The sequence below is a fragment of the Puma concolor genome, chromosome E4 (assembly GCF_028749965.1).
Source record: "Puma concolor isolate L17-30 chromosome E4, mPumCon1.1.hap2, whole genome shotgun sequence".
Taxonomy (NCBI): Eukaryota; Metazoa; Chordata; class Mammalia; order Carnivora; family Felidae; genus Puma; species Puma concolor.
The window spans coordinates 59,940,261-59,958,967 of NC_141683.1; the positions used below are offsets into that span (position 1 = coordinate 59,940,261).

General features: G+C 48.2%; 1 protein-coding gene and 2 non-coding genes across 7 annotated transcripts in view; 1 reads left to right on the forward strand and 2 right to left on the reverse strand.

The window, feature by feature from the left end:
- Window positions 1-5,887: 5,887 nt before the first annotated feature.
- TRNAP-AGG (transfer RNA proline (anticodon AGG)) lies at window positions 5,888-5,959 on the forward strand. The gene has a single exon. It is a non-coding gene; the product is annotated as a tRNA-Pro (tRNA).
- A 652-nt stretch (window positions 5,960-6,611) lies between these two features.
- TRNAP-CGG (transfer RNA proline (anticodon CGG)) lies at window positions 6,612-6,683 on the reverse strand. The gene has a single exon. It is a non-coding gene; the product is annotated as a tRNA-Pro (tRNA).
- A 4,217-nt stretch (window positions 6,684-10,900) lies between these two features.
- The window catches only part of RCSD1 (RCSD domain containing 1), a 75,666-nt gene continuing 67,859 nt past the window's right edge, over window positions 10,901-18,707 (reverse strand). For 4 of the 5 annotated variants that reach the window (XM_086693709.1, XM_086693708.1, XM_086693711.1 and 1 more), the window contains one exon: window positions 10,901-14,573. In XM_086693709.1, the coding sequence (XP_086549835.1) occupies window positions 14,541-14,573 (33 nt within the window). In that variant the 3' untranslated portion in view covers window positions 10,901-14,540. The remainder of the gene's footprint in view (window positions 14,574-18,707) is intronic. The other variant, XR_015245985.1, reaches the window with a different exon arrangement.

Genomic DNA, 18,707 nt, shown 5'->3' on the forward strand with positions numbered 1-18,707 from the left:
CTCAGGCAACAACAGATGATGGCGAGGATGCGAAGAAAGAGGGTCTGTTTTGCACTGCTGGTGGGAATGCAAACTGGTGTGGCCACTCTGGAAAACAGTATGGCAGTTCCTCAAAAAATTAAACATAGAACTACCCTATGACCCAGAAATTGCTCCACTAGGCATTTATCCAAGGGATACAGGTGTGCTGCTTTGAAGGGACACATGCACCCCCATGTTTATAGCAGCACTATCGACAATAGCCAAAGTATGGAAAGAGCCCAAATTTCCATCAACTGATGAATGGATAAAGAAGATGTGGTATATCTATACACTGGAGTATTACTCAGCAATCAAAAAAGAATGAAATCTTGCCATTTGCAACTTCATGGATGGACCTAGAGGGTATTACGCTAAGTGAAATTAGTCAGAGAAAGACAAATATCATATGACTTCACTCATATGAGGAGTTCAAGATACAAAGCAGATGAACATAAGGGAAGGGAAGCAAAAATAATATAAAAACAGGCAGGAGGACAAAACATAAAAGACTCTTAAATATAGAGAACAGAGGGTCGCTGGAGGGGTTGTGGGAGGCGGGGTGGGCTACATGGGTAAGGGGCATTCAGGAATCTACTCCTAACTTGGATGTAAATTAATAAATAAATAAATAAATTCATATATACAAATAATATACATATAAATAAATTCATATATACAAATAAATTTATATAAATATATATACAAATAAATTTATATAAATAAATAATTTATGAATAAATATATAAATAAAAATAAATAAATAAAACTTTTTATTAAAAATAAAATTTATAGGGGCGCCTGGGTGGCGCAGTCGGTTGGGCGTCCGACTTCAGCCAGGTCACGATCTCGCGGTCCGTGAGTTCGAGCCCCGTGTCAGGCTCTGGGCTGATGGCTCAGAGCCTGGAGCCTGTTTCCGATTCTGTGTCTCCCTCTCTCTCTGCCCCTCCCCCGTTCATGCCCTGTCTCTCTCTGTCCCAAAAATAAATAAACGTTGAAAAAAATAAAATAAAATAAAATTTATATATATGTAAATAAATATATATACATATACATATATATGTAAATAAATATATAAAAATAAATATATATATTTATAAGTATATATAAATATAAATATTTATAAATATAAATATATATAAATATAAATATATAATATTTATATATAAATATATAAATATAAATATATATTTATATATAAATATATATACATATATACATATATATGTAAATAAATATATAAAATAAATATATATTTATAAATATAAATATTATATAAATATAAATATATATATTTATAAATATAAATATATAATATTTATATATAAACATATATAAATATAAATATATAATATTTATATATAAACATATATACATATATATGTAAATAAATATATATACACATACATATATATACATATATATAAAATATATATATATGTATGTGTATATATATATACATAAAATAAAAGCCAAGGAAAAGAAACCGGTCTGTGAGGACGGCTAACGAGCTGGGCCTCGGACATAGCTTAAAATGCCGAGAACACACCATGGGCAACCAGAAGGCAATTAGATATCGAGGCCTGCTGCCCAGGGAAGCCGCAGAAGGGCTACACGGAGCCTGAGAGGCTGCCGTGGCGGTGAGGTGCTCTACAGTACACGGGAAAAACGACCTCTGAGACGTCACCTGCTTGGAAAAGTCAGAGGGCTTGTCTATCCGAGCACTAGTTGCTGGGACTCCTGGATGACACCCGGATTTGGCCACCCCCGGGCTGAGCACAGCAGCCCCCCTCCCTTCTTCCCTGGCTTCAAGCCCCAGCCAGCTTCTCCCCGCATGCCTTGGCATTCTCTCCGGTCCCCCAAAGCCTGTGTGCACCCCCCACAGGTAGGAAAACCAGGCCAGAGAGAACAAACGAGAAAACCTTGACTATGAGTTGTTTCGCAGGGGGCTGGCCTCCACCTGAAAGCGGACAGAATGAATTTCCCATTCACATACTTTCTAGAGCCTTTCATCGGTTCCTTATTGCCCTAAGCATGAAGCCCAAACACCTTGGCCGGCGTGCACATCCTTGCAGACTGCGTTTGCGAGCCCCTGCCCTGTGCCCTCCAGCCCACACTCCAGTCGTGCAATCCGAACCTGCCTTCAGCTCCAGCCCTGCCTCTTCACGCCCGCAGGGCTCTGTTCTCGCTGCTTCCTCAGGCTTCAGGCCTCCCTCTGTCCCTTGACGGTCAAAGTTTATCTTCTCGTCTTTCAGAATATAAGTGGAGGGTGAGTTCCTCTAGAGAGGTTTCCCGCAGTCTCTAATACCTACGCCGCCCTGCGTGCACTTGACCACTGCCATCCGGTACAGTTCTGTACTCCTTCTGATTTCTAACGCATCGTCTTTAGGTTTTAGAATAGGATTCCTCTCTCAGGGTCTTTGCAAACACACATGGGAGTAACGTATTGGGCGGTACGTTCTCAATAAATGTTACTAGTATCATATCAGCGCTTGCTTGCTATTATCTACTTACCTGTCTGTCTCCCATATAAAATGGTCCCCCTCTAGGGACACGGGGGACTAGCCATACGGTCCCATGTTTTCCCAGGGCCTTCAGACAGAGCCTGGCACACAGCAACACTCGTCTCCTATTACTCTCACTCTTGCTCCCCTCCTCTTAGCCACACTCTCCCCATTGCTATTTCTGGAACATTTCAGGTACACTCAGGTCTCAGGGTGTTGGCACTGGCTTATCCCCCTCTACCCAGTTGGTTCTTCCAGATACGGACCTGCCTCACACCTTCCTGACCTTCTAGCCTTTGCTGCCATGTTATCTTCTCAAAGAGGCCTATGCTTACCACCCATTCAAGTCGCAAACCCTCCCTATGCAATTTATGTCTGCATTATATTTGTCGGATGAAGAGATGGGTGAATGTTTATTAAATTGATCTAGTGAAGTTACAAAGAAAAAAACAATCATGCGAGGTTGTTTGAGCCACAGCCCTTACACTGTGGTGTCTGATCCTGCTGTAGAAAGTAAATGGGAAAACAAACCCAAAACCTTTGGATTCCAATCATTATTGGTTAGCCCGTGATCCTCACTCAACAAACCTCCTTGTCTTCCCATACTGCTTTCCTCCTCCTGGAAACTTCCCTTCACCAGCTCAAGCAGTCCAGGCAATACGATCAGAATCCACTGAGGACTTCCAATCAAGTCAGAAAGATCCTTTCTGGATGACTGCCTCTGAAAAGAAGGGGCTCCTTGGGGGAGAACTTTCCCCACAAAATCAATAATAAGAAAAAGTCATGCACAGAGGCCTTCTGATAACAGTTATCTACACAGGCCCATCGGCTCACAGACTTCCTTTTCCATGCAGTGCACAAAAAATGCACTTGTGGGGCGCCTGGGTGGCTCAGCTGGTTAAGTGTCTGATTCTTGGTTTTGGTGCAAGTCATGATCTCACGTTCATGAGTTAGAGCCCTGCGTCGGGGTCAGTGCTGCTGGTGTGGAGCCTGCTTGGGAGTCTCTCTCTCTCCCTCTCTCTCTGTCCCTGCCCTGCTCTCTCTCTCTCTCCCCCTCTCAATAAATAAACTTAAAAAAAAAAAAGATAAGGGGCACTCAGGAGCATCTAGTGCTGGCAAGTATATACAGACAGAATTTTTTAGGGCTGGAATTAATGGGAGAAATTAGGAAGAGGGTGACAGACACCAAAATTTCACACAGCTATTTGTGATTGTGGCAGAATCTTCCCCCACCTCCCGTATTCTCACTGGCGTCCTTTCCCTACTTGTCTTTTAAGATCTGTTTCTAGGGGCGCCTGGGTGGCGTAGTCGGTTAAGCGTCCGACTTCAGCCAGGTCATGATCTCGCGGTCCGTGAGTTCGAGCCCCGCGTCGGGCTCTGGGCTGATGGCTCAGAGCCTGGAGCCTGTTTCCGATTCTGTGTCTCCCTCTCTCTCTGCCCCTCGCCCGTTCATGCTCTGTCTCTCTCTGTCCCAAAAATAAATAAATGTTGGAAAAAAAAAATTTTTTTAAATAAAAAAAAAAAAAAAGATCTGTTTCTAGAGGCATTGGAACACTGTGATCTGTGGGTCGCGATAGCAAGAGGTTTCTGGAACACTGAGAATCGGATTATTCACAAATAGATATCAGAGTCAAAGATGAATCCCAGGCCACCATGAAAAAGATTTGCCTGAGGCTGAATCAATTTCATTGACATTTCTATTGCCAGGATGGCTTAATTCAGAAGGGTTGCATTTTTTGCTAGAAAATATTGAAAATTAGAGTTCTAGTGTCTATGATATTTCTGGGCACCAAATTGGGGTAACAAGAATATTGGGGGTCCTTAGAGAGAGGTTGACTGTAGAAGTACATGTCACCAGGCTTCTTCATTCACTGTGACGGGGAGAAAATGCTCCTTAAGATCCTCTGCCTCCCTGGACCCCACTTCTGCTTCACAGAAACCTACAAGGGAAGAATGTCCCTTGCAGAGGGTCACAGGTCACAGGTGTTCCTTCACCAGGATACAGATATTTATCACTGTGGGTTAGGCAATCGATGTTCTGAAGTTTTGTTACTGTCGGTCTTCCTGCATCGTTGGGAGAGGCAAGTGAGATACTCCGATGGAGCCTGAAGAGTAATAGACAAACTTTTTCAATCCCTGGAGCTAAATAGGAGTAAGAAAAAAAAAAAAAAACCCTGAAAACAGTAATAACTATAGCAAATTCAAGCGGGAAAGGAGAACACAGAGACACCTTAGGAACTGTAGAAACTGAGGTTTTCAGAAATCCGAAGTGGCGACAGTTTTTTATCTCACAAGTCATAATTTTTAGCTCCTCATTCTCATGAGAAATAGAAACTTCTTGGCGGCTCTTCCTGCCCATGGGTCCTGTCCTGGGGCTTTAATAAAATCAAAAACCATAGGAAGAAAGTTGACCATTCAGTGTCTGGTACATAGTATTGTACTGTTTGTTGAGCAATCAGATGAATGAATGCACTGATATGAAATAAAACAAATGAAGAGGTCTATTTAGGGGAGCCACCCTTCCACTTGTTGCTGATCTGGTTTGTTATTTGTTAGAGAGACAGTTTACCAAGATCTGTATTGTTAAGGAACTTGAAACCAGTTCGCCAATTACTGAGCACCAGCTTTGTTGGCATAAGTTTAAATACTAAATATTTAAGAATTTAAAATATAGTAAGCAAGTCATGCCATAAAAGATACCGGGACGATCGGACACCGGTTATAATGAATTACACAATTGGTTGCCAGTTATACAGATTTCAGTGTTGGTGTTGGCATCTTGTCCTCCAATAAATCATGATTAGAGGAGACAAGACTGCACCCCAGTTCTATGCCACATACAGTTGATTTTAATATGTTACAGGATCTCCCCGGGAAGGTCAGAGTTTGGGATTTATCCGAAAGGAAAGAGATTTTCCAGCCGAAGAGAATAGTTTGAGTAAAAACACAATGGGAATTCACAAGGCTTGGAAAGGTGGCATTTTGAACCCTAGGGTAAAAGGTAGTCCTGAAACCGACAATTTTACTATTATTAGAAAGCGCAAGGTCCAGAACACGGTAAGGGAAAGTGTCTAGGATTTTCTTGCCACAGGGACGTTGCAACAGACACACTGCGATCTATTAGCGATGAATATAAACAGACTGACGGTTTTCGAAATAAGAGGTAAATATTACGCTGGTAGCGAGACCGTTTGTTTTCTTCTGTGTCGGATTCTCAAAGATAAAAAGTTAAAAAGGAAAATAGAAAACTCTAGAACACAAAACCATACGGACGCTGGAGACACAATATGCAAATAACCACTTGGGGGCGCCAGAAAAAGTATCTTTCCCTTCCTTTAGTATAGCCGGCAGCGGGAGACTACATCGGCTCGTTGGTCTAGGGGTATGATTCTCGCTTAGGGTGCGAGAGGTCCCGGGTTCAAATCCCGGACGAGCCCTACTTTTTAAAAAACTTCCTTGATGAATTAAAAAGTTTCTGAATCTTAGAGCAATACACGCAATAAGTATATGTTGGTGCAAAACACGAAATCGAGGTTTTGGGTTTTTTTTTTTAACATTACACCCGATACCATGAAAAGACAACGTGAAAACGTAGAAGTTTGAAGACATTTTAACACTTTGGAAACGCTGTCCCTACCCCGGCCAGTTCCCGAGTCGCGCGCGTGGGCAAGGGACGCAGAGTTCCGTTCTCGGTTGCCCGCAGGTGTGGTTTAACCACGCCCCACCCCGCGCCCGTCCAGCCGCGGGCCGGGTGCTGGGCGTCGGCAGGTGGACGGCGCGCCCCTTCTCGCGGACCGACCAGTGCTCGGCGCCCTGCCCACGTGCGGCGGGGTGTTGGGGGGACCAGGACTCTGCACCAGGCGCCTCTCTTTCCCAGCGCGCGTGCTGTAAGGGTACAGCGGTTCTCCCCCTTGCTCTCCGACGCACCGTGGCCATTTGGTACGAATGGATCCCATTCGATTTCTTGCTTCTTAAAATTGGGGGAATCAACATTCGAGCTCAAGGGACCAGAGCACTCTGTTTCATATACGTGTGAGTAAGAAAAAAAGAATGAAAGTGTAAAGTGCGGAGGGAAAGAAAGAAAAGCCTGGGCTCGTCCGGGATTTGAACCCGGGACCTCTCGCACCCGAAGCGAGAATCATACCCCTAGACCAACGAGCCACTCTCGGCAGAGCGGTTCCCGGCGCCTCCCTTCAGCCTCGCCCCGCCTCTCGTCGCCTTTCCCGCCGACCCGACCTGCGACCTTTCTCCCACCGCCTGGACCGTGCACCCGCAGCGGTGGGCCTCGGAACCCCTCTCGCCTCAGCCAGACCACCCAGCGCCCGGGTCTACGCTGCACACGGCGGTAGCGGCGGGCGCGGAGGCCGCGGCTGGGAGGGTGCGGGGCCCCGCGGGGTGTCGGCCGCGCAGCGTCTCGCCGCCGTCAGTGCTCGCTGGGCGCGAGGGGACCGTCGCGCCTGGCTCAGCCTCCCGTTCGTGCCCTCGGACGGCAGCCCGCTGCTGAAAGCAGGCGGGCGGAGCGGGCGCGGAAGAAACCCCGGAGGAGGGTTAGGAGCTAACTTTCCCAGGGCTGCTTATAAGATCTTGCAGGTACGGAGCTCGCAGGATGTTCGCCACGTCCCGCCCGTAGGCACTACGGGTCTCCCTTTGCAAAGGGAACGCAGGCCCCACACGCCAGGTAGCTCGCTCGGGGCGGTGGGCTAGAAAGGCTTCGGAAGGGGCGGCAGGTGGGGCGGAGGCGAGAGGCGCCCAGACGGCGGCAGGGGCCTGGAGGACTTCCGGCCGGGGCGCCCCCTGCTGCGGGAGGGCGGGGCCTCGACTCGCCCCGCCCCCGGCGCCCCGCCCCCGGCGCCCCGCCTCTTCCCAGGGCTGCGGAGGGCCAGGTTCAGGACCCCAAGCTTCCTTTGAGTCGGGGTTCATGGCAGCCGTTGCTCCGTAGCTGTCAGCTCTCCCGAGGGGTCAGTGTTCTTGCCCCTTCACCCTTTGGAAGCTCCCCGCTTCCCCCAGCTTCTCTGCTCTTCCCCTCTCCCTTCCTCCTGAGGCCAGCGGGCTCTTGGGGTATCTCTCAGTGACTGAAGGTCAGGGCCTGAGCTCACGCCCTTGGCGGGGGCGGAGGGACACAAGTGAAAAGCCCTCAAATCAGAGAGCAAAACTAAAAAACCTTTTTCCTAACCGAATCTGGCCCCGTAGTGATCCCAGAGCCCTGCCCGAGGACGTGGCGGAGGAGGGCAGCCCGGCCAAGCCCTCTATTTGCTCTGATGGCCGGTCAGACTTTTAACGACACCCTCTCCTTGTCTGAGGTTATCCTCCTCCTCCTGAGCCGAGGTTTCAGAGCTTCGAACTCCTTCGCAGTTTGAGGACAGGTTCGGGGTGCGGTGGGTTCAGGGGTGACCGCGGGGCGGGAGGAGCTCTCAGCAGAGTCCTGAGCGATCCGCTTTGCCCTCTCCTTGAGACGGTGCCTTCGCGGGGCTCACTCTGCCCTGCCTGAGCTGGAGCCCCCTCCTGGGGCTCATTCCTTCCCCTCGCCAGGTGCCATGGGAGGTAAGGCTGGAGGCCTCTCCTGCCTCTGCCGGTGTCCGCTCTCAAGGTTATTGTTGAATTTCCCACGCTTGCTTTCTCATCCCTTAAGCTGTCTGCCGTGACTTCAGAGGGTTCCAGCGAGACAATGCAGCATGATCTCCTTCTTCTGTAAGGGACCCTAAGTGGTGTCCAACATTTCATCCATGTCAATGTGACTTGACTGACGCATCTGACCTTGTCCAGATTTCTAGGTGGTTTCCTGAGGTGACATGGTCAAAGGAGGTGACCGTTTTTGTCCTTTGACGACTTCTCCGGCTCTTGAGGCAATTCCATGCCAATGAGCTTAGCTTGGCTGGTGAGCAAGTAAGGTGGAAACTGGCGTGGAAGAAGGGGACTGGTGGTTCTTGGAGAACTTTGAAACGTGTGCTTTCATGTTTTAATTTTACTTAAGGGATTTGGGGGCATCGAGGCTTTTTGAGAATGACGGTAACGCTAGAAGTCCGACGGAAGAAAGATACCTTTGACTTGGGGTCAGATGCACGAGAGGAAGATGGGGAGATTAGAGAAGGTCCATTAAGAGATGATTAGAATAACGCTGGGAGGATGCCAGCCTTGAAACTGTGAACGGCTTTAAACATCACTTAGGTTCCTATTTTATGATTAACGGTTGTGTGCCACTGAATTCGGACCCAATCTAGACCTCAGCGGTGCAGCGTTGGTTCTGCCATGATGCGGTTACTCTTTGGAAATGAGAATACAGTTTAATCATACGGCTCCGCCATTCAGAGGGACCTTCCTGCTCACTCGGCCCCCAGGACTGGACTCTTGACTGGGTGCCGAGCCTTGTTTGCTGCCTGTGAGGTTAGGCACCAACTGCCAGATCTGCTTCACCACTGGAGGCCATGTCCTGATCCAAACAGAAACTTGAATCTGCTCGCACATGCGTCTTTTTCCAGGCTCCAGTCCAATATCCCATAGTGGCTTCAGCTACTTTTTACTAAACACATCTCTGGGTTTCGATGTGGTTTCCCCTCGGTGACTCTTTTTCTGAGGTTTATCTCATGCCTTCCTCTGGATTTTGCAGTCCCTGGATCATCAGAAATGAATCTTTGGAGCTGCCTCGGCCTGAGCGTTTTCACTCCCAAGTTTTCACTTGATTTAAGCTTTGAGAGTGCACGAAGTCCTAGAGGGGATAGAAGTCCAAGGTCTAGATTGTGACAAGAACTGCCTTCTGCCAGAACACCATTTCCACCAGCGCCTCTTATTTTCCTTCTGTTTCATACACACTTGGTCTTGCTCTGGAAGTTAACTGGCTGGGGAGAAGAGGACAGAAGTGCACGGTTTCCATGGGCAAAAAGTGTGATTGTTCATGATAGTGTGTGACAAGGAAGAAAGATAGACAATTACATATCGTAAGATCTTAATTTTGTTACAACCAAGAATTAAAACAAAACAAATATATATATGTGTGTGTATATATATATATATATACATATATAGACACAGATTTAAAAACTAGAAAAATCCATAAAATCTTAACACCAGTGATTTCTAAGTAGAGGAATTACAATTTTTTGCTTATTTTTCTTTTCCTCCACAAGTTGTTTAAAATAAAGATGTACTGCTTTTATAATGAGGAAAAAAAAATAAGGATGAGTATCTTGAAATCACAAAGGACACAGAGGGCTTAAAACTTTCTTTGTGCTTGGTGGAAGACAGGAGATACAGAATCAGAGGCAATGCAAAGCAGGCCCTTTGCTTTTTCATGCCAGCTGCTTCCAGAGGTGGTCAGTGAGTGACTGTCACCCCTGAGGGGCCAGGGGCAGCTGTGATGGGGACGTGCCCGGCACCATGCCGCACCTGCGGCTTCCTTAGATAGTCCGACAGGAGTGACCAGTGTTGGAAGTCCTATTATTTTGAGTACCTGCCATATATAATCATCCTAGAGTCTTGTTCTGAATGCTGGTACATTCCAGACAATTCCAGTACATTCCAGTACAATCCAGTCCACTCATTCTTTTAAAAAAGAGGCGGTTGAGAAGTGTGATAACTGACGTGACAGGTTTGCCTAAATTCAAGTACTTTCCTGAAATCTGTATGTAAAACTACACCATGAAGGGCCAGAGTCGTTACTTACGGGAGTACCCAGGGGGGACCCTTGCTCATTTCGACCCCTTCCTTCTGCATCATGTGCCCCTCCTGGCATCTCCCTGGCAATGCCAGGACCAGGGTGTTGCAGCTCCCACAGAGAAGCCCACAACTTGCCAGGATTAGAAGGAATAAGAAGTCTTTTTGCTTCTGTTGTTGAGGGGGATGGTTTTGCCCTGGTGGCTCCCTTTTCACTGAGAAGCATGAAACATACTCGTCTCCTCCTCCTCCGTGGGGTCTCAAAGAACCACGGTTTCCTGCCCCATTTGACCACAGTGGAGTCTCTCTGGAATTCCCACAGATTTGTGGGATTTGAGGGCAGAGCTGGAATAAACGTCTTCTCAGCAACCATAATCACTGGGGTTGGGACCTCACTGGACTGAGGGGGAACCTGGGTTACCCCAAGCAATATTGGGAGGTGAGAGAAGTGTGTCTCCTGCCCCTAGACTTTTCTATACCTTGCTCTTTTTTTCAACCCCATCTGGGGAGGATCTCAAAAACCAACTCAACCCAAGCTGGGATGACAAAGGAGACTTAAACTATTCCTTCTCTCAGGACATGCATTTTGATTGGGGAAGAAGACCGAAGCCAGTGGAATCAGGGGCTAATTATGACATTTCAGGCATCTGGTATCAGATAAGGGAGGTGTTGGGTAGCGATGGATGTTGAAAATAATCCTACTCCAGCTCTGAAATCAGTTCAATCATTCATTACTTAACAAATATTTATTGAGCACCTATAATGCATGAGGCACTATACACAATGAAGAACAATACAGACATCGTCTTTACCCTCATGAAGCTCCAGGTTAGCTCTGGACAAGCAATACATTATTCCATGAAATCATGAGACTCATTTTCACTGGTGGCTTATGAAAAGAAATTCCATTTTATTTGAGTAGCGCTTGCATTTTGCTCAGTGGTCTTGGTATCTTCAGAAGTCATCTGGTCACACATCATATAGAAGCATTCTATTCATACTATTTTTACCTGGTCCATAGAGCATCAAGTTGATTAAAACAAATTTAATTCTTTAGTAAACAATGGAATAGTAGTTTGGTGTATCTGGGATTTTCCCTGTTGGACGCATCTGGCGCGCGTGTGTGTGTGTGTGTGTTTGCCTACCCAGCATAATTCCCTTTGGTAACAGCACCCCATTTGAGCTCTGTTGTTCCCATTCACAGTCCTTGCAGATTGCACAGGATTGACCCTTAGCTCCTGGCAGGGGGTCAGGGTGGTGGTGTCATGTGACCCAGGCCTGGCCAATCTGAACTCTGCATCTCCTTGGTCACAGAGACTGGTTCAGCTAGGAACATGTGATCCACAGGGGCCTATAGAAAAACCTTTGCAGGATTTCCTCCCCCCCCCCCCCCCCCCTGTGTTATCGGAAAATAATCTGCTTTTTCCAATTGGTTTGCAGGCTGTGAAGAGCCTGGTTGGGAATATGGCCAACACAGAGGAAAGCAGAGGCCAAGAATGAGAGGTTTCTGATACTGAGTGTTGTATTTAGGCCTATCCATGGATTTGTATGTTACTCAGTATATAGGTAGAGAGAGAGAGAAAGGCAGGGGGAGAGAGGGAGAGAGGGAGAGAGAGGTTGATTCATATAGTTTTGTTTTTCATCAGCCAATTTTGGTTGGGCTTCTTTCATTAGCAACTGAAGGTCCTCATTCATTCAACTAAACTATTACACTCCCTAAAGTATTTAATCAAAAGAAGATGATGAGCCGATTGCCTATCCACTAGTTTCTTCCTTTTATTGGACATATATTTATTGTCTAGTCTACTGATCACAGGCCCAAACCAACGTGGTTCAGGGTGACCTCAGTGAGGAGAGTGGAGGGCTCAGACCCCGGGGCTTCTTGTGGTCATCTGGTTATCTGGTTCCACATGCAACTGAAACAGTGTCACAGCCCCCTATTAAACACTGGCATATCCTTTCAAAGCATCCGGGGTTTTTTCCTTGCTCCGTTTCTGGAGAAAGGAAGGATACAGTTTAAAATTCAAGCTGGATGACAAAGGTACAGGAGGAGGGACTCTGCCCCCTTTCTTTAGCCTTGTAGCTGTGAAGAACCAGTGTTTTCTTTCAAGCCTATTAGGGAAGCCCGAAGGAAACACAATCTTCCTGGCCCGGTAAGGACCTGGAGCTACCTAAGACAGCCATAGATTCCTTTGATCCTCAACTTTGAGATCCCAGATCTGCAAATGCAACACATAATCAGAGTTGTTTCGGGAAAGCAGAGTGATAACCAGCTGGCCTAGCCTGTGGCAGGACCCGAGGTTCTGAGGTTCCTGCACTTGGTGAACTCCCAGCTGAGAGCCCCCATCACTAAGGACAACCTCTGGGAATAGGGTCTCTGTTTTCTCACAAAAGAGATTCAGGAATGTGACCAATAGGGACCCAGGCAGACAGAAAGGTATTCTGACCCCATCACACCTGCTCCTTCAGTGTCACATTCCTGTCATTTTGTATTGCTCCTTACTCACCTGCTGCTGTAAGGTGTAGCCGCTCCGGACAAAAAATAGTTTCATCTTCACATCTACATCCCATGCTTTCTGTTCCAGTCCTTTTTCAAGTCAAGGAAAGTGGCAGATGTCCCCTTTATGTCACACATGCTCATAATCATGCACACATTCACTAAACTCTGGTCTGAATATGCGTGCGTGTAGAAATAACCCAAAGACATATATAATCGTTTGCGGGGGGGGGGGGGGTATACATCTCTGTTGATGATAGATAGATAGATGATTGGATGGACAGATACACATTATATAGACCTCAAATTAACTGAAACACACATCTCTCCAAAATTCTGCGGAAACATAAAACTTCTAATATTGGGCTTGACTATGTTACAAGTTTTAGAAGATGCATGTATTTAAAAATAGTTTTGAAAAAATATATATCCCAAGTATTAACACTATTCTGGCATTAGGAAAACTGTAACAGGATGAAAACACAGAGGTACCAGCAGTGACATAAGGCCCTTTGTCTGGAGGACTATTTTCTGAGTCAGGGTAGGAGGTGGTCTAACAGGCCTCCAGAAAAACAACTGCCCACCTACCTCATCACAACGAGACACTGAAATACTCGAATCTGAGTAAGAACCAACCCTAAAGATTAAACATTTATGTGGATTGACCTCTTTGGGCACGAGTGCATCAAGAGGGGAGGAGGGTATTAGTCAAGGAACGGGTAGTCAGGCCCCTGTTCCTTGCAAAGCCCCTGCACTTTCCACAAAGAACATTAAAGCGAAAGCTACCCAGTGAGAACAGACTGAAGACCCAACCCTCCTCCTGAGTCTGGAAAGAGAAGCCTGGGCTTTGATACCAGAGCAGCTTCCCAGGGAATCTAGGAAGGATGTTCTAGTTTTGTACCTTTCAAAATATGATGCTCAAAGCACCTCCCAGGAAAGATCTACTCCATGCTCAAGATCTCCTCCTGGAAGTGCAAATCTCATCCCTCCAGGCCCAGAGGGCAGGCATCGTTAAGGTCTCCTTGCTCTGCACACAGCAAATGCAGCACACGGAGCCGTGAAACCTCTGGACGTCTGCTTCTCCATGAGGTTTGCTCCCTGCCTCCACCTCCTCCCCCCCCCCCCCCCCCCCCGTCTCGGCAGAAGAGGGACCACTAAGCCTGTCACCTCCCAGTGTACCAACAACTAGAAAACTACCCAAAAGTAAAAGCTCCCTCTGGATGGAACAGATACCTATTTTTTTAATGTTGCAGTAAGTATCTCTTTCCAGTCCAAGGATTAAAAACTGGCTGGCCAGTTCAAATTTGGATGAAGCTGAGAGGTTGTCTCTGGGTCTTGATACAATGTAAGGTCTTCTGTAACTTATCGGATTTATATTTCCAGCGACACTATTTTCTTTTGTTCCTAGCCGGTCTGAAATTTGTTCTTACTTACATCTGAGAATCGTAACAACTTGTCAGAACAGTAAAAAGGGTATCACTTTACACAAACAAAATCTGATTAGCTAAATCAGAATCCAGTTCCGACGTCAGCTGCAGGGACAGGTGGGTGTGGATAGGATTCAGGCCCCGCAGCTGACCAGTATTCCTGGGAGTTGTCACCACAGTAAATTGTTTTAAATAATTTTTGTTTGTCTGCTTTTAACCAAGTCCAGTAAGTGACACAAACTCAGGCTGATAAAAGGCTGCTGCCCTCTGCCGGATCTGTCTGCAAGGGGACGTTCAGCGTGGAGACCTGGAAATAACACGCTCTGTCTTCAGGCTGCCTCCGACCCTCCACGAAATTCTGCTTTGGCTTCATTTGCTGCTACTACTCTTGCTGCTACTTCTAAAGAGAGGTCTCCAGCAGCTGCATCACTAGGCACAAGGAGCTCTTCACATTTTAGTGTCCTGGACAGGAGTGTCATCCTGTGAACAGAGGAGGAAAGAAGGAGTTAGGAAGAGAGCGTGGGGAAAATCCTCAGCACACCTTGGGGATGCCAGATCGAGCAATAATTGTACCACCAGTAGAAGGGACGGTAATAATAACGCTATGTGCTTGATGTAGTTTTCTTTTCTTTTTTTTTTTTTTACATGCATCAACCCATTTATTCCTCACAAAAGCGACAGGAGTTAGGTACTTCTCTTAGCCCTGTTCTACAGGTGGGGCAATTAAGGCACAGAAAGGTCAAGTGACTTCTAGGTCACACAGCTAGGAAGTAATGGAGTCAGGATTCAAAACCAAGGACCAGAGCTTGAGCCCTCAACTACTAGGTGACATTGCCTGTTCCTTGACGCCTGACTTCCCATGTCCTTCCTGCCCTAGCTCCTTACCCACTAAATTTCATCTTCCTGTTACACTGCTCCAAGATCTTTGGTGGCATAAAAGTGCAACAAGAACAGAAGGAATCGAAAAGAGAAGGTGGATACTTAGTAAAAGGATAGGAAAATAGCTATTTATCCAATACTCATCCAAAAGTATTAGTTTTAGCTCCTTCTGGGATGAGCTGGCCTTACCACCGTGAGTTCTCTGGCTGGGAAAGAGACATTTATGCACGCACCCGAGGCATCAGGTAGCATGTGCCGTTGGCCCCCCCAGTGCACTATACTGAGTGGAGGTGCCTGAGTCTCTGGGGGTGTTTGTCCTTGGGGCGGTCGGGGAAGGCCTGTGGAAGGCTGAGATTCAGTGGGAGGATTTCCGGGTAGCAGTGAAGGTCACCTCGGTTGGGGGTGCGGGCATTTCTGGTGGGGGGCGGAGGATGCATCGCATCTTGTGGAATGCAGGGTGCTGCGGGCCGGCTGGAGTCCTGCGCCATCACAGGGGAAAGGGAATGGATGCGGGGAGTTCAGCATGCTGAGGAGGGTGAACTCAAGTGGGATCAAAGGTTTTGCGGTAGGAGAGTAGCCACGGAGGTGGCATTTTCGGGATGATGAGCTTGGTGCTCGTGTACAGGGCGGGTCTGGAGACCAGGGATTCCGTTCGGAGTGGGTTGTGACTGCAGAGACAAGAAAGGGCAGAGCTGGGGCCATGGCGGAGATGAAGGGACAGCAGAAGGCACCAAATGGGAAACTCCCTGAGACCCAGATGATTAGGTAGGGAGGTGGGAGAAATTAAGTACCTCATCAGCAGAAACGCTGAAAGAGAACAAAGGAAACCAGTAGAACCCTTTGGGTTCCAGTAGAATACAAGTGAAGACACAGCAAGCAGGAGGAGTTTGGTTCTGGGTGTGAGGGGCTGGCAGGCATCCGAGCACAGTGCCCTGTCCGTGTGGGGTTGGGACACAGTCCAGGCTGGTGCTAAGCAGTCAGGAGCGGCCCAGTGGCTGGTGGTGAGGTCCAACCTTAGGGGTCAGTCACAAAACACAACAGCTAGAGTGTGGGAGCCGGGGCTGAGGACAGAATGTGGCAGCTCTTCTTTAGGAGGGGGAGGGAGGGAGGCTGGCTGGGTGGCCCAGCGCTGACGGACACTGGTGGGAGGGAGGTGGCTTCCGGGGCAGGTTGGCAGCATCAGCCCCTTGGCAGAGGTGAGGATGACCAGTCTTTGGTGGCACTTAGAGCTTCAATTCTTAGTTCGGAGCGAGATCACAAGGGGAAGCAAATGAGAGGGAGACAGAGCGATAGGGAAGGGGCAGACTTGGGGGCTATTTCTTTAGGACTGGGCAGATCAGAGCATGTCTGTAGGCAGAAGGCAGTGAGCTAGTGAGGGGCTAGAAACGCGGAAGAATACATGGATGGATGAAATCCCCAGTGTCACCCCTCACTTAAAATGCACAGACACACTCTACAAGCGTCCTGTAAAAATGTCCACCAACTGGCATTTGGGGGAAGCCAGATCACAGCAGATGGGGGTTCGTCTGAGCAAGTAGGGACCTGTTCTCGGATTCACACGCTGAGGGTCTGAGGCAGGCAGCGCCCCGGCTGCTCTTCCTTTCAGTCACCTAGGAGGTGAGGTCGTTTGCAGAGCGGGAGGGGCTGGGGGAGGAGTAACTGAGGAATGTGGGTGAAGACTGGCTCAGCCCAGTTGGTAAGAGTTCCTAATAGATCCAGGCATTATGGCCGTGTGAATTGCACAGTGACATGCACGAGTCTCGGCAAAGAAGGTGGCGCGATGGTGGCTTAGCTTTGCAGATTAATAGAGAGGAGGTCAATGGGAAGAGGGCAATGAAGGGGGCACCCGGGTGGCTCAGTCCGTTGAGCGTCCGACTCCTGATTTCGGCTCAGGTCATGACCCCAGGGTTGTGGGATTGAGCCCTGGTAAGGAGCTTGCTTATGATTCTTTCCTTCTACCCCTCTCCCCCACCCACATGCACTGTCTCTCTCTAAAATAAAAAATAATTGGGGCGCCTGGGTGGCTCTGTCAGTTAAGCGTCTAACTTCAGCTCAGGTCATGATCTCACAGTCCATGAGTTCGAGCCCCGCGTCGGGCTCTGTGCTGACCGCTCAGGAGCCTGGAGCCGGTTTCAGATTCTGTGTCTCCCTCTCTCTCTGCCCCTCCCCTGTTCATGCTCTGTCTCTCTCTGTCTCAAAAATAAATAAACGTTAAAAAAATTTTTTTTTTAATAAAATAAAAAATAATAACATAAAATAAAACAAAATAAATGAGGGCAATGAAGGTGCAGGATAGCACAGCCATGGACCTGGTCCCTGTGACCCCCCCGAGTTCTCAGTGTAGGACAGGTGCTAAGGGAGGGGCTGAAGAGGGAAAGCACAGGAGTGTGTTCCCAAGTGAGGAGAGACAGGTCAAGAACTGAGGCTCGGAGACCTGCCCACTTAACCAGGAGGGAAAAGTAAACAGAGTTCTAAAGGCAGGGGAGGCCCAGGAGAAGGTGGTATCTCATCAGCTGAGGGAGAAAGGAATTTCGAATCAAATCCTGAGAGATCAAGGAGAATGCCCGGGAAAAGCAGTGGAACCAGGCAGCGAGGAAGCCAGCACTTGTCGGTCCTACGAAGTCTTGAATGTGATGTCAAACATCCTGAGTGTCGTCCTTGGGGTAAGTTTATCTCTGGCATCACCTGAGCGCCCTGCATGGTACTGGGTACGTAACAAGCATCTGAGAACCACTTGTTCAGTTTATTTACAATGTGGGAGCCGGATCTTACTCGGTGCCCTCTTTCCGGGGGCGCTTTGCCTGTAAACAGAAGCCCGTGTTGTGATTTGATATAGCCAGCCTGTTCCAGGACTGGAGTTCCCAGAATGGCTCATTCTTTAAGCACCAAATGTTAAAATACTTGTGAGGGGCTGGGTCACAGGCGGTTAACCCTCCACAGCGCCGATGCCTCGGGCCTACTGAGGCGGCCTTCCCCTGCTCTCTCTTGAAGGAGTCGCTCCGTTCTCTGTGCCTCACATAGGGCTGCCGTCCCTGGGAAGAATGACGTTTATTCCCGTCTTGTCTTTGTTCATCTCTTTATCTGTCATCATTATTGACAGGGACAAAGAGGATGGGAGTCGACACGCCTCCCGGGATAAAGGAATCCGCGGATGTGCAGAGATGCGGTGTGATGTAGCTCACTCTGATGACTAGAGCCCGTGTCCGTCACGTCAACACTGAGCTCTGTGACCTTGGACAAGGTCATGTCCCCTCCTGGAGCTTCAGCTCCTTCCTCTCGAAAACCAGGGGGTTGGAGGAAGGGTGCCAAAGTGTTGTGCCCCCGTGACAGGTCAGGAGGGGGAGAAGGACAGAGAGGTGGGGGGTGGGGAGCTACTCTTTGGGACCCGGGCTTGGGTTTGGAAGCAGAGCGCTCGTGAGGGTGCGGGCACCCAGCTCCCTCCCCAGGGCTGTCAGATACAAGTGACCCGAGAGGTCCAGGTGAGCCTGTCCCAAAGCTCCCAGAGCTTCTGCAGGAAGCCTTCTCTACCTGAGACCTCCCTGAAGCTCTTCCACCAGGGTGACTTCCTAACCCTTCGAGACTAGAAGATGCTGCCAGTGAGATGGGAAGCTCTCCTGGGAAGACAGGCGCCTCCTAGCCTGAAAATAAGAGGCAGCAGCCACTGGCAGGTGGCCACGTGGACTCAGTGGCTTCAGTGTCAAAAAGAAGTGAGGATCTGAGGGGCACCGAGGTGGC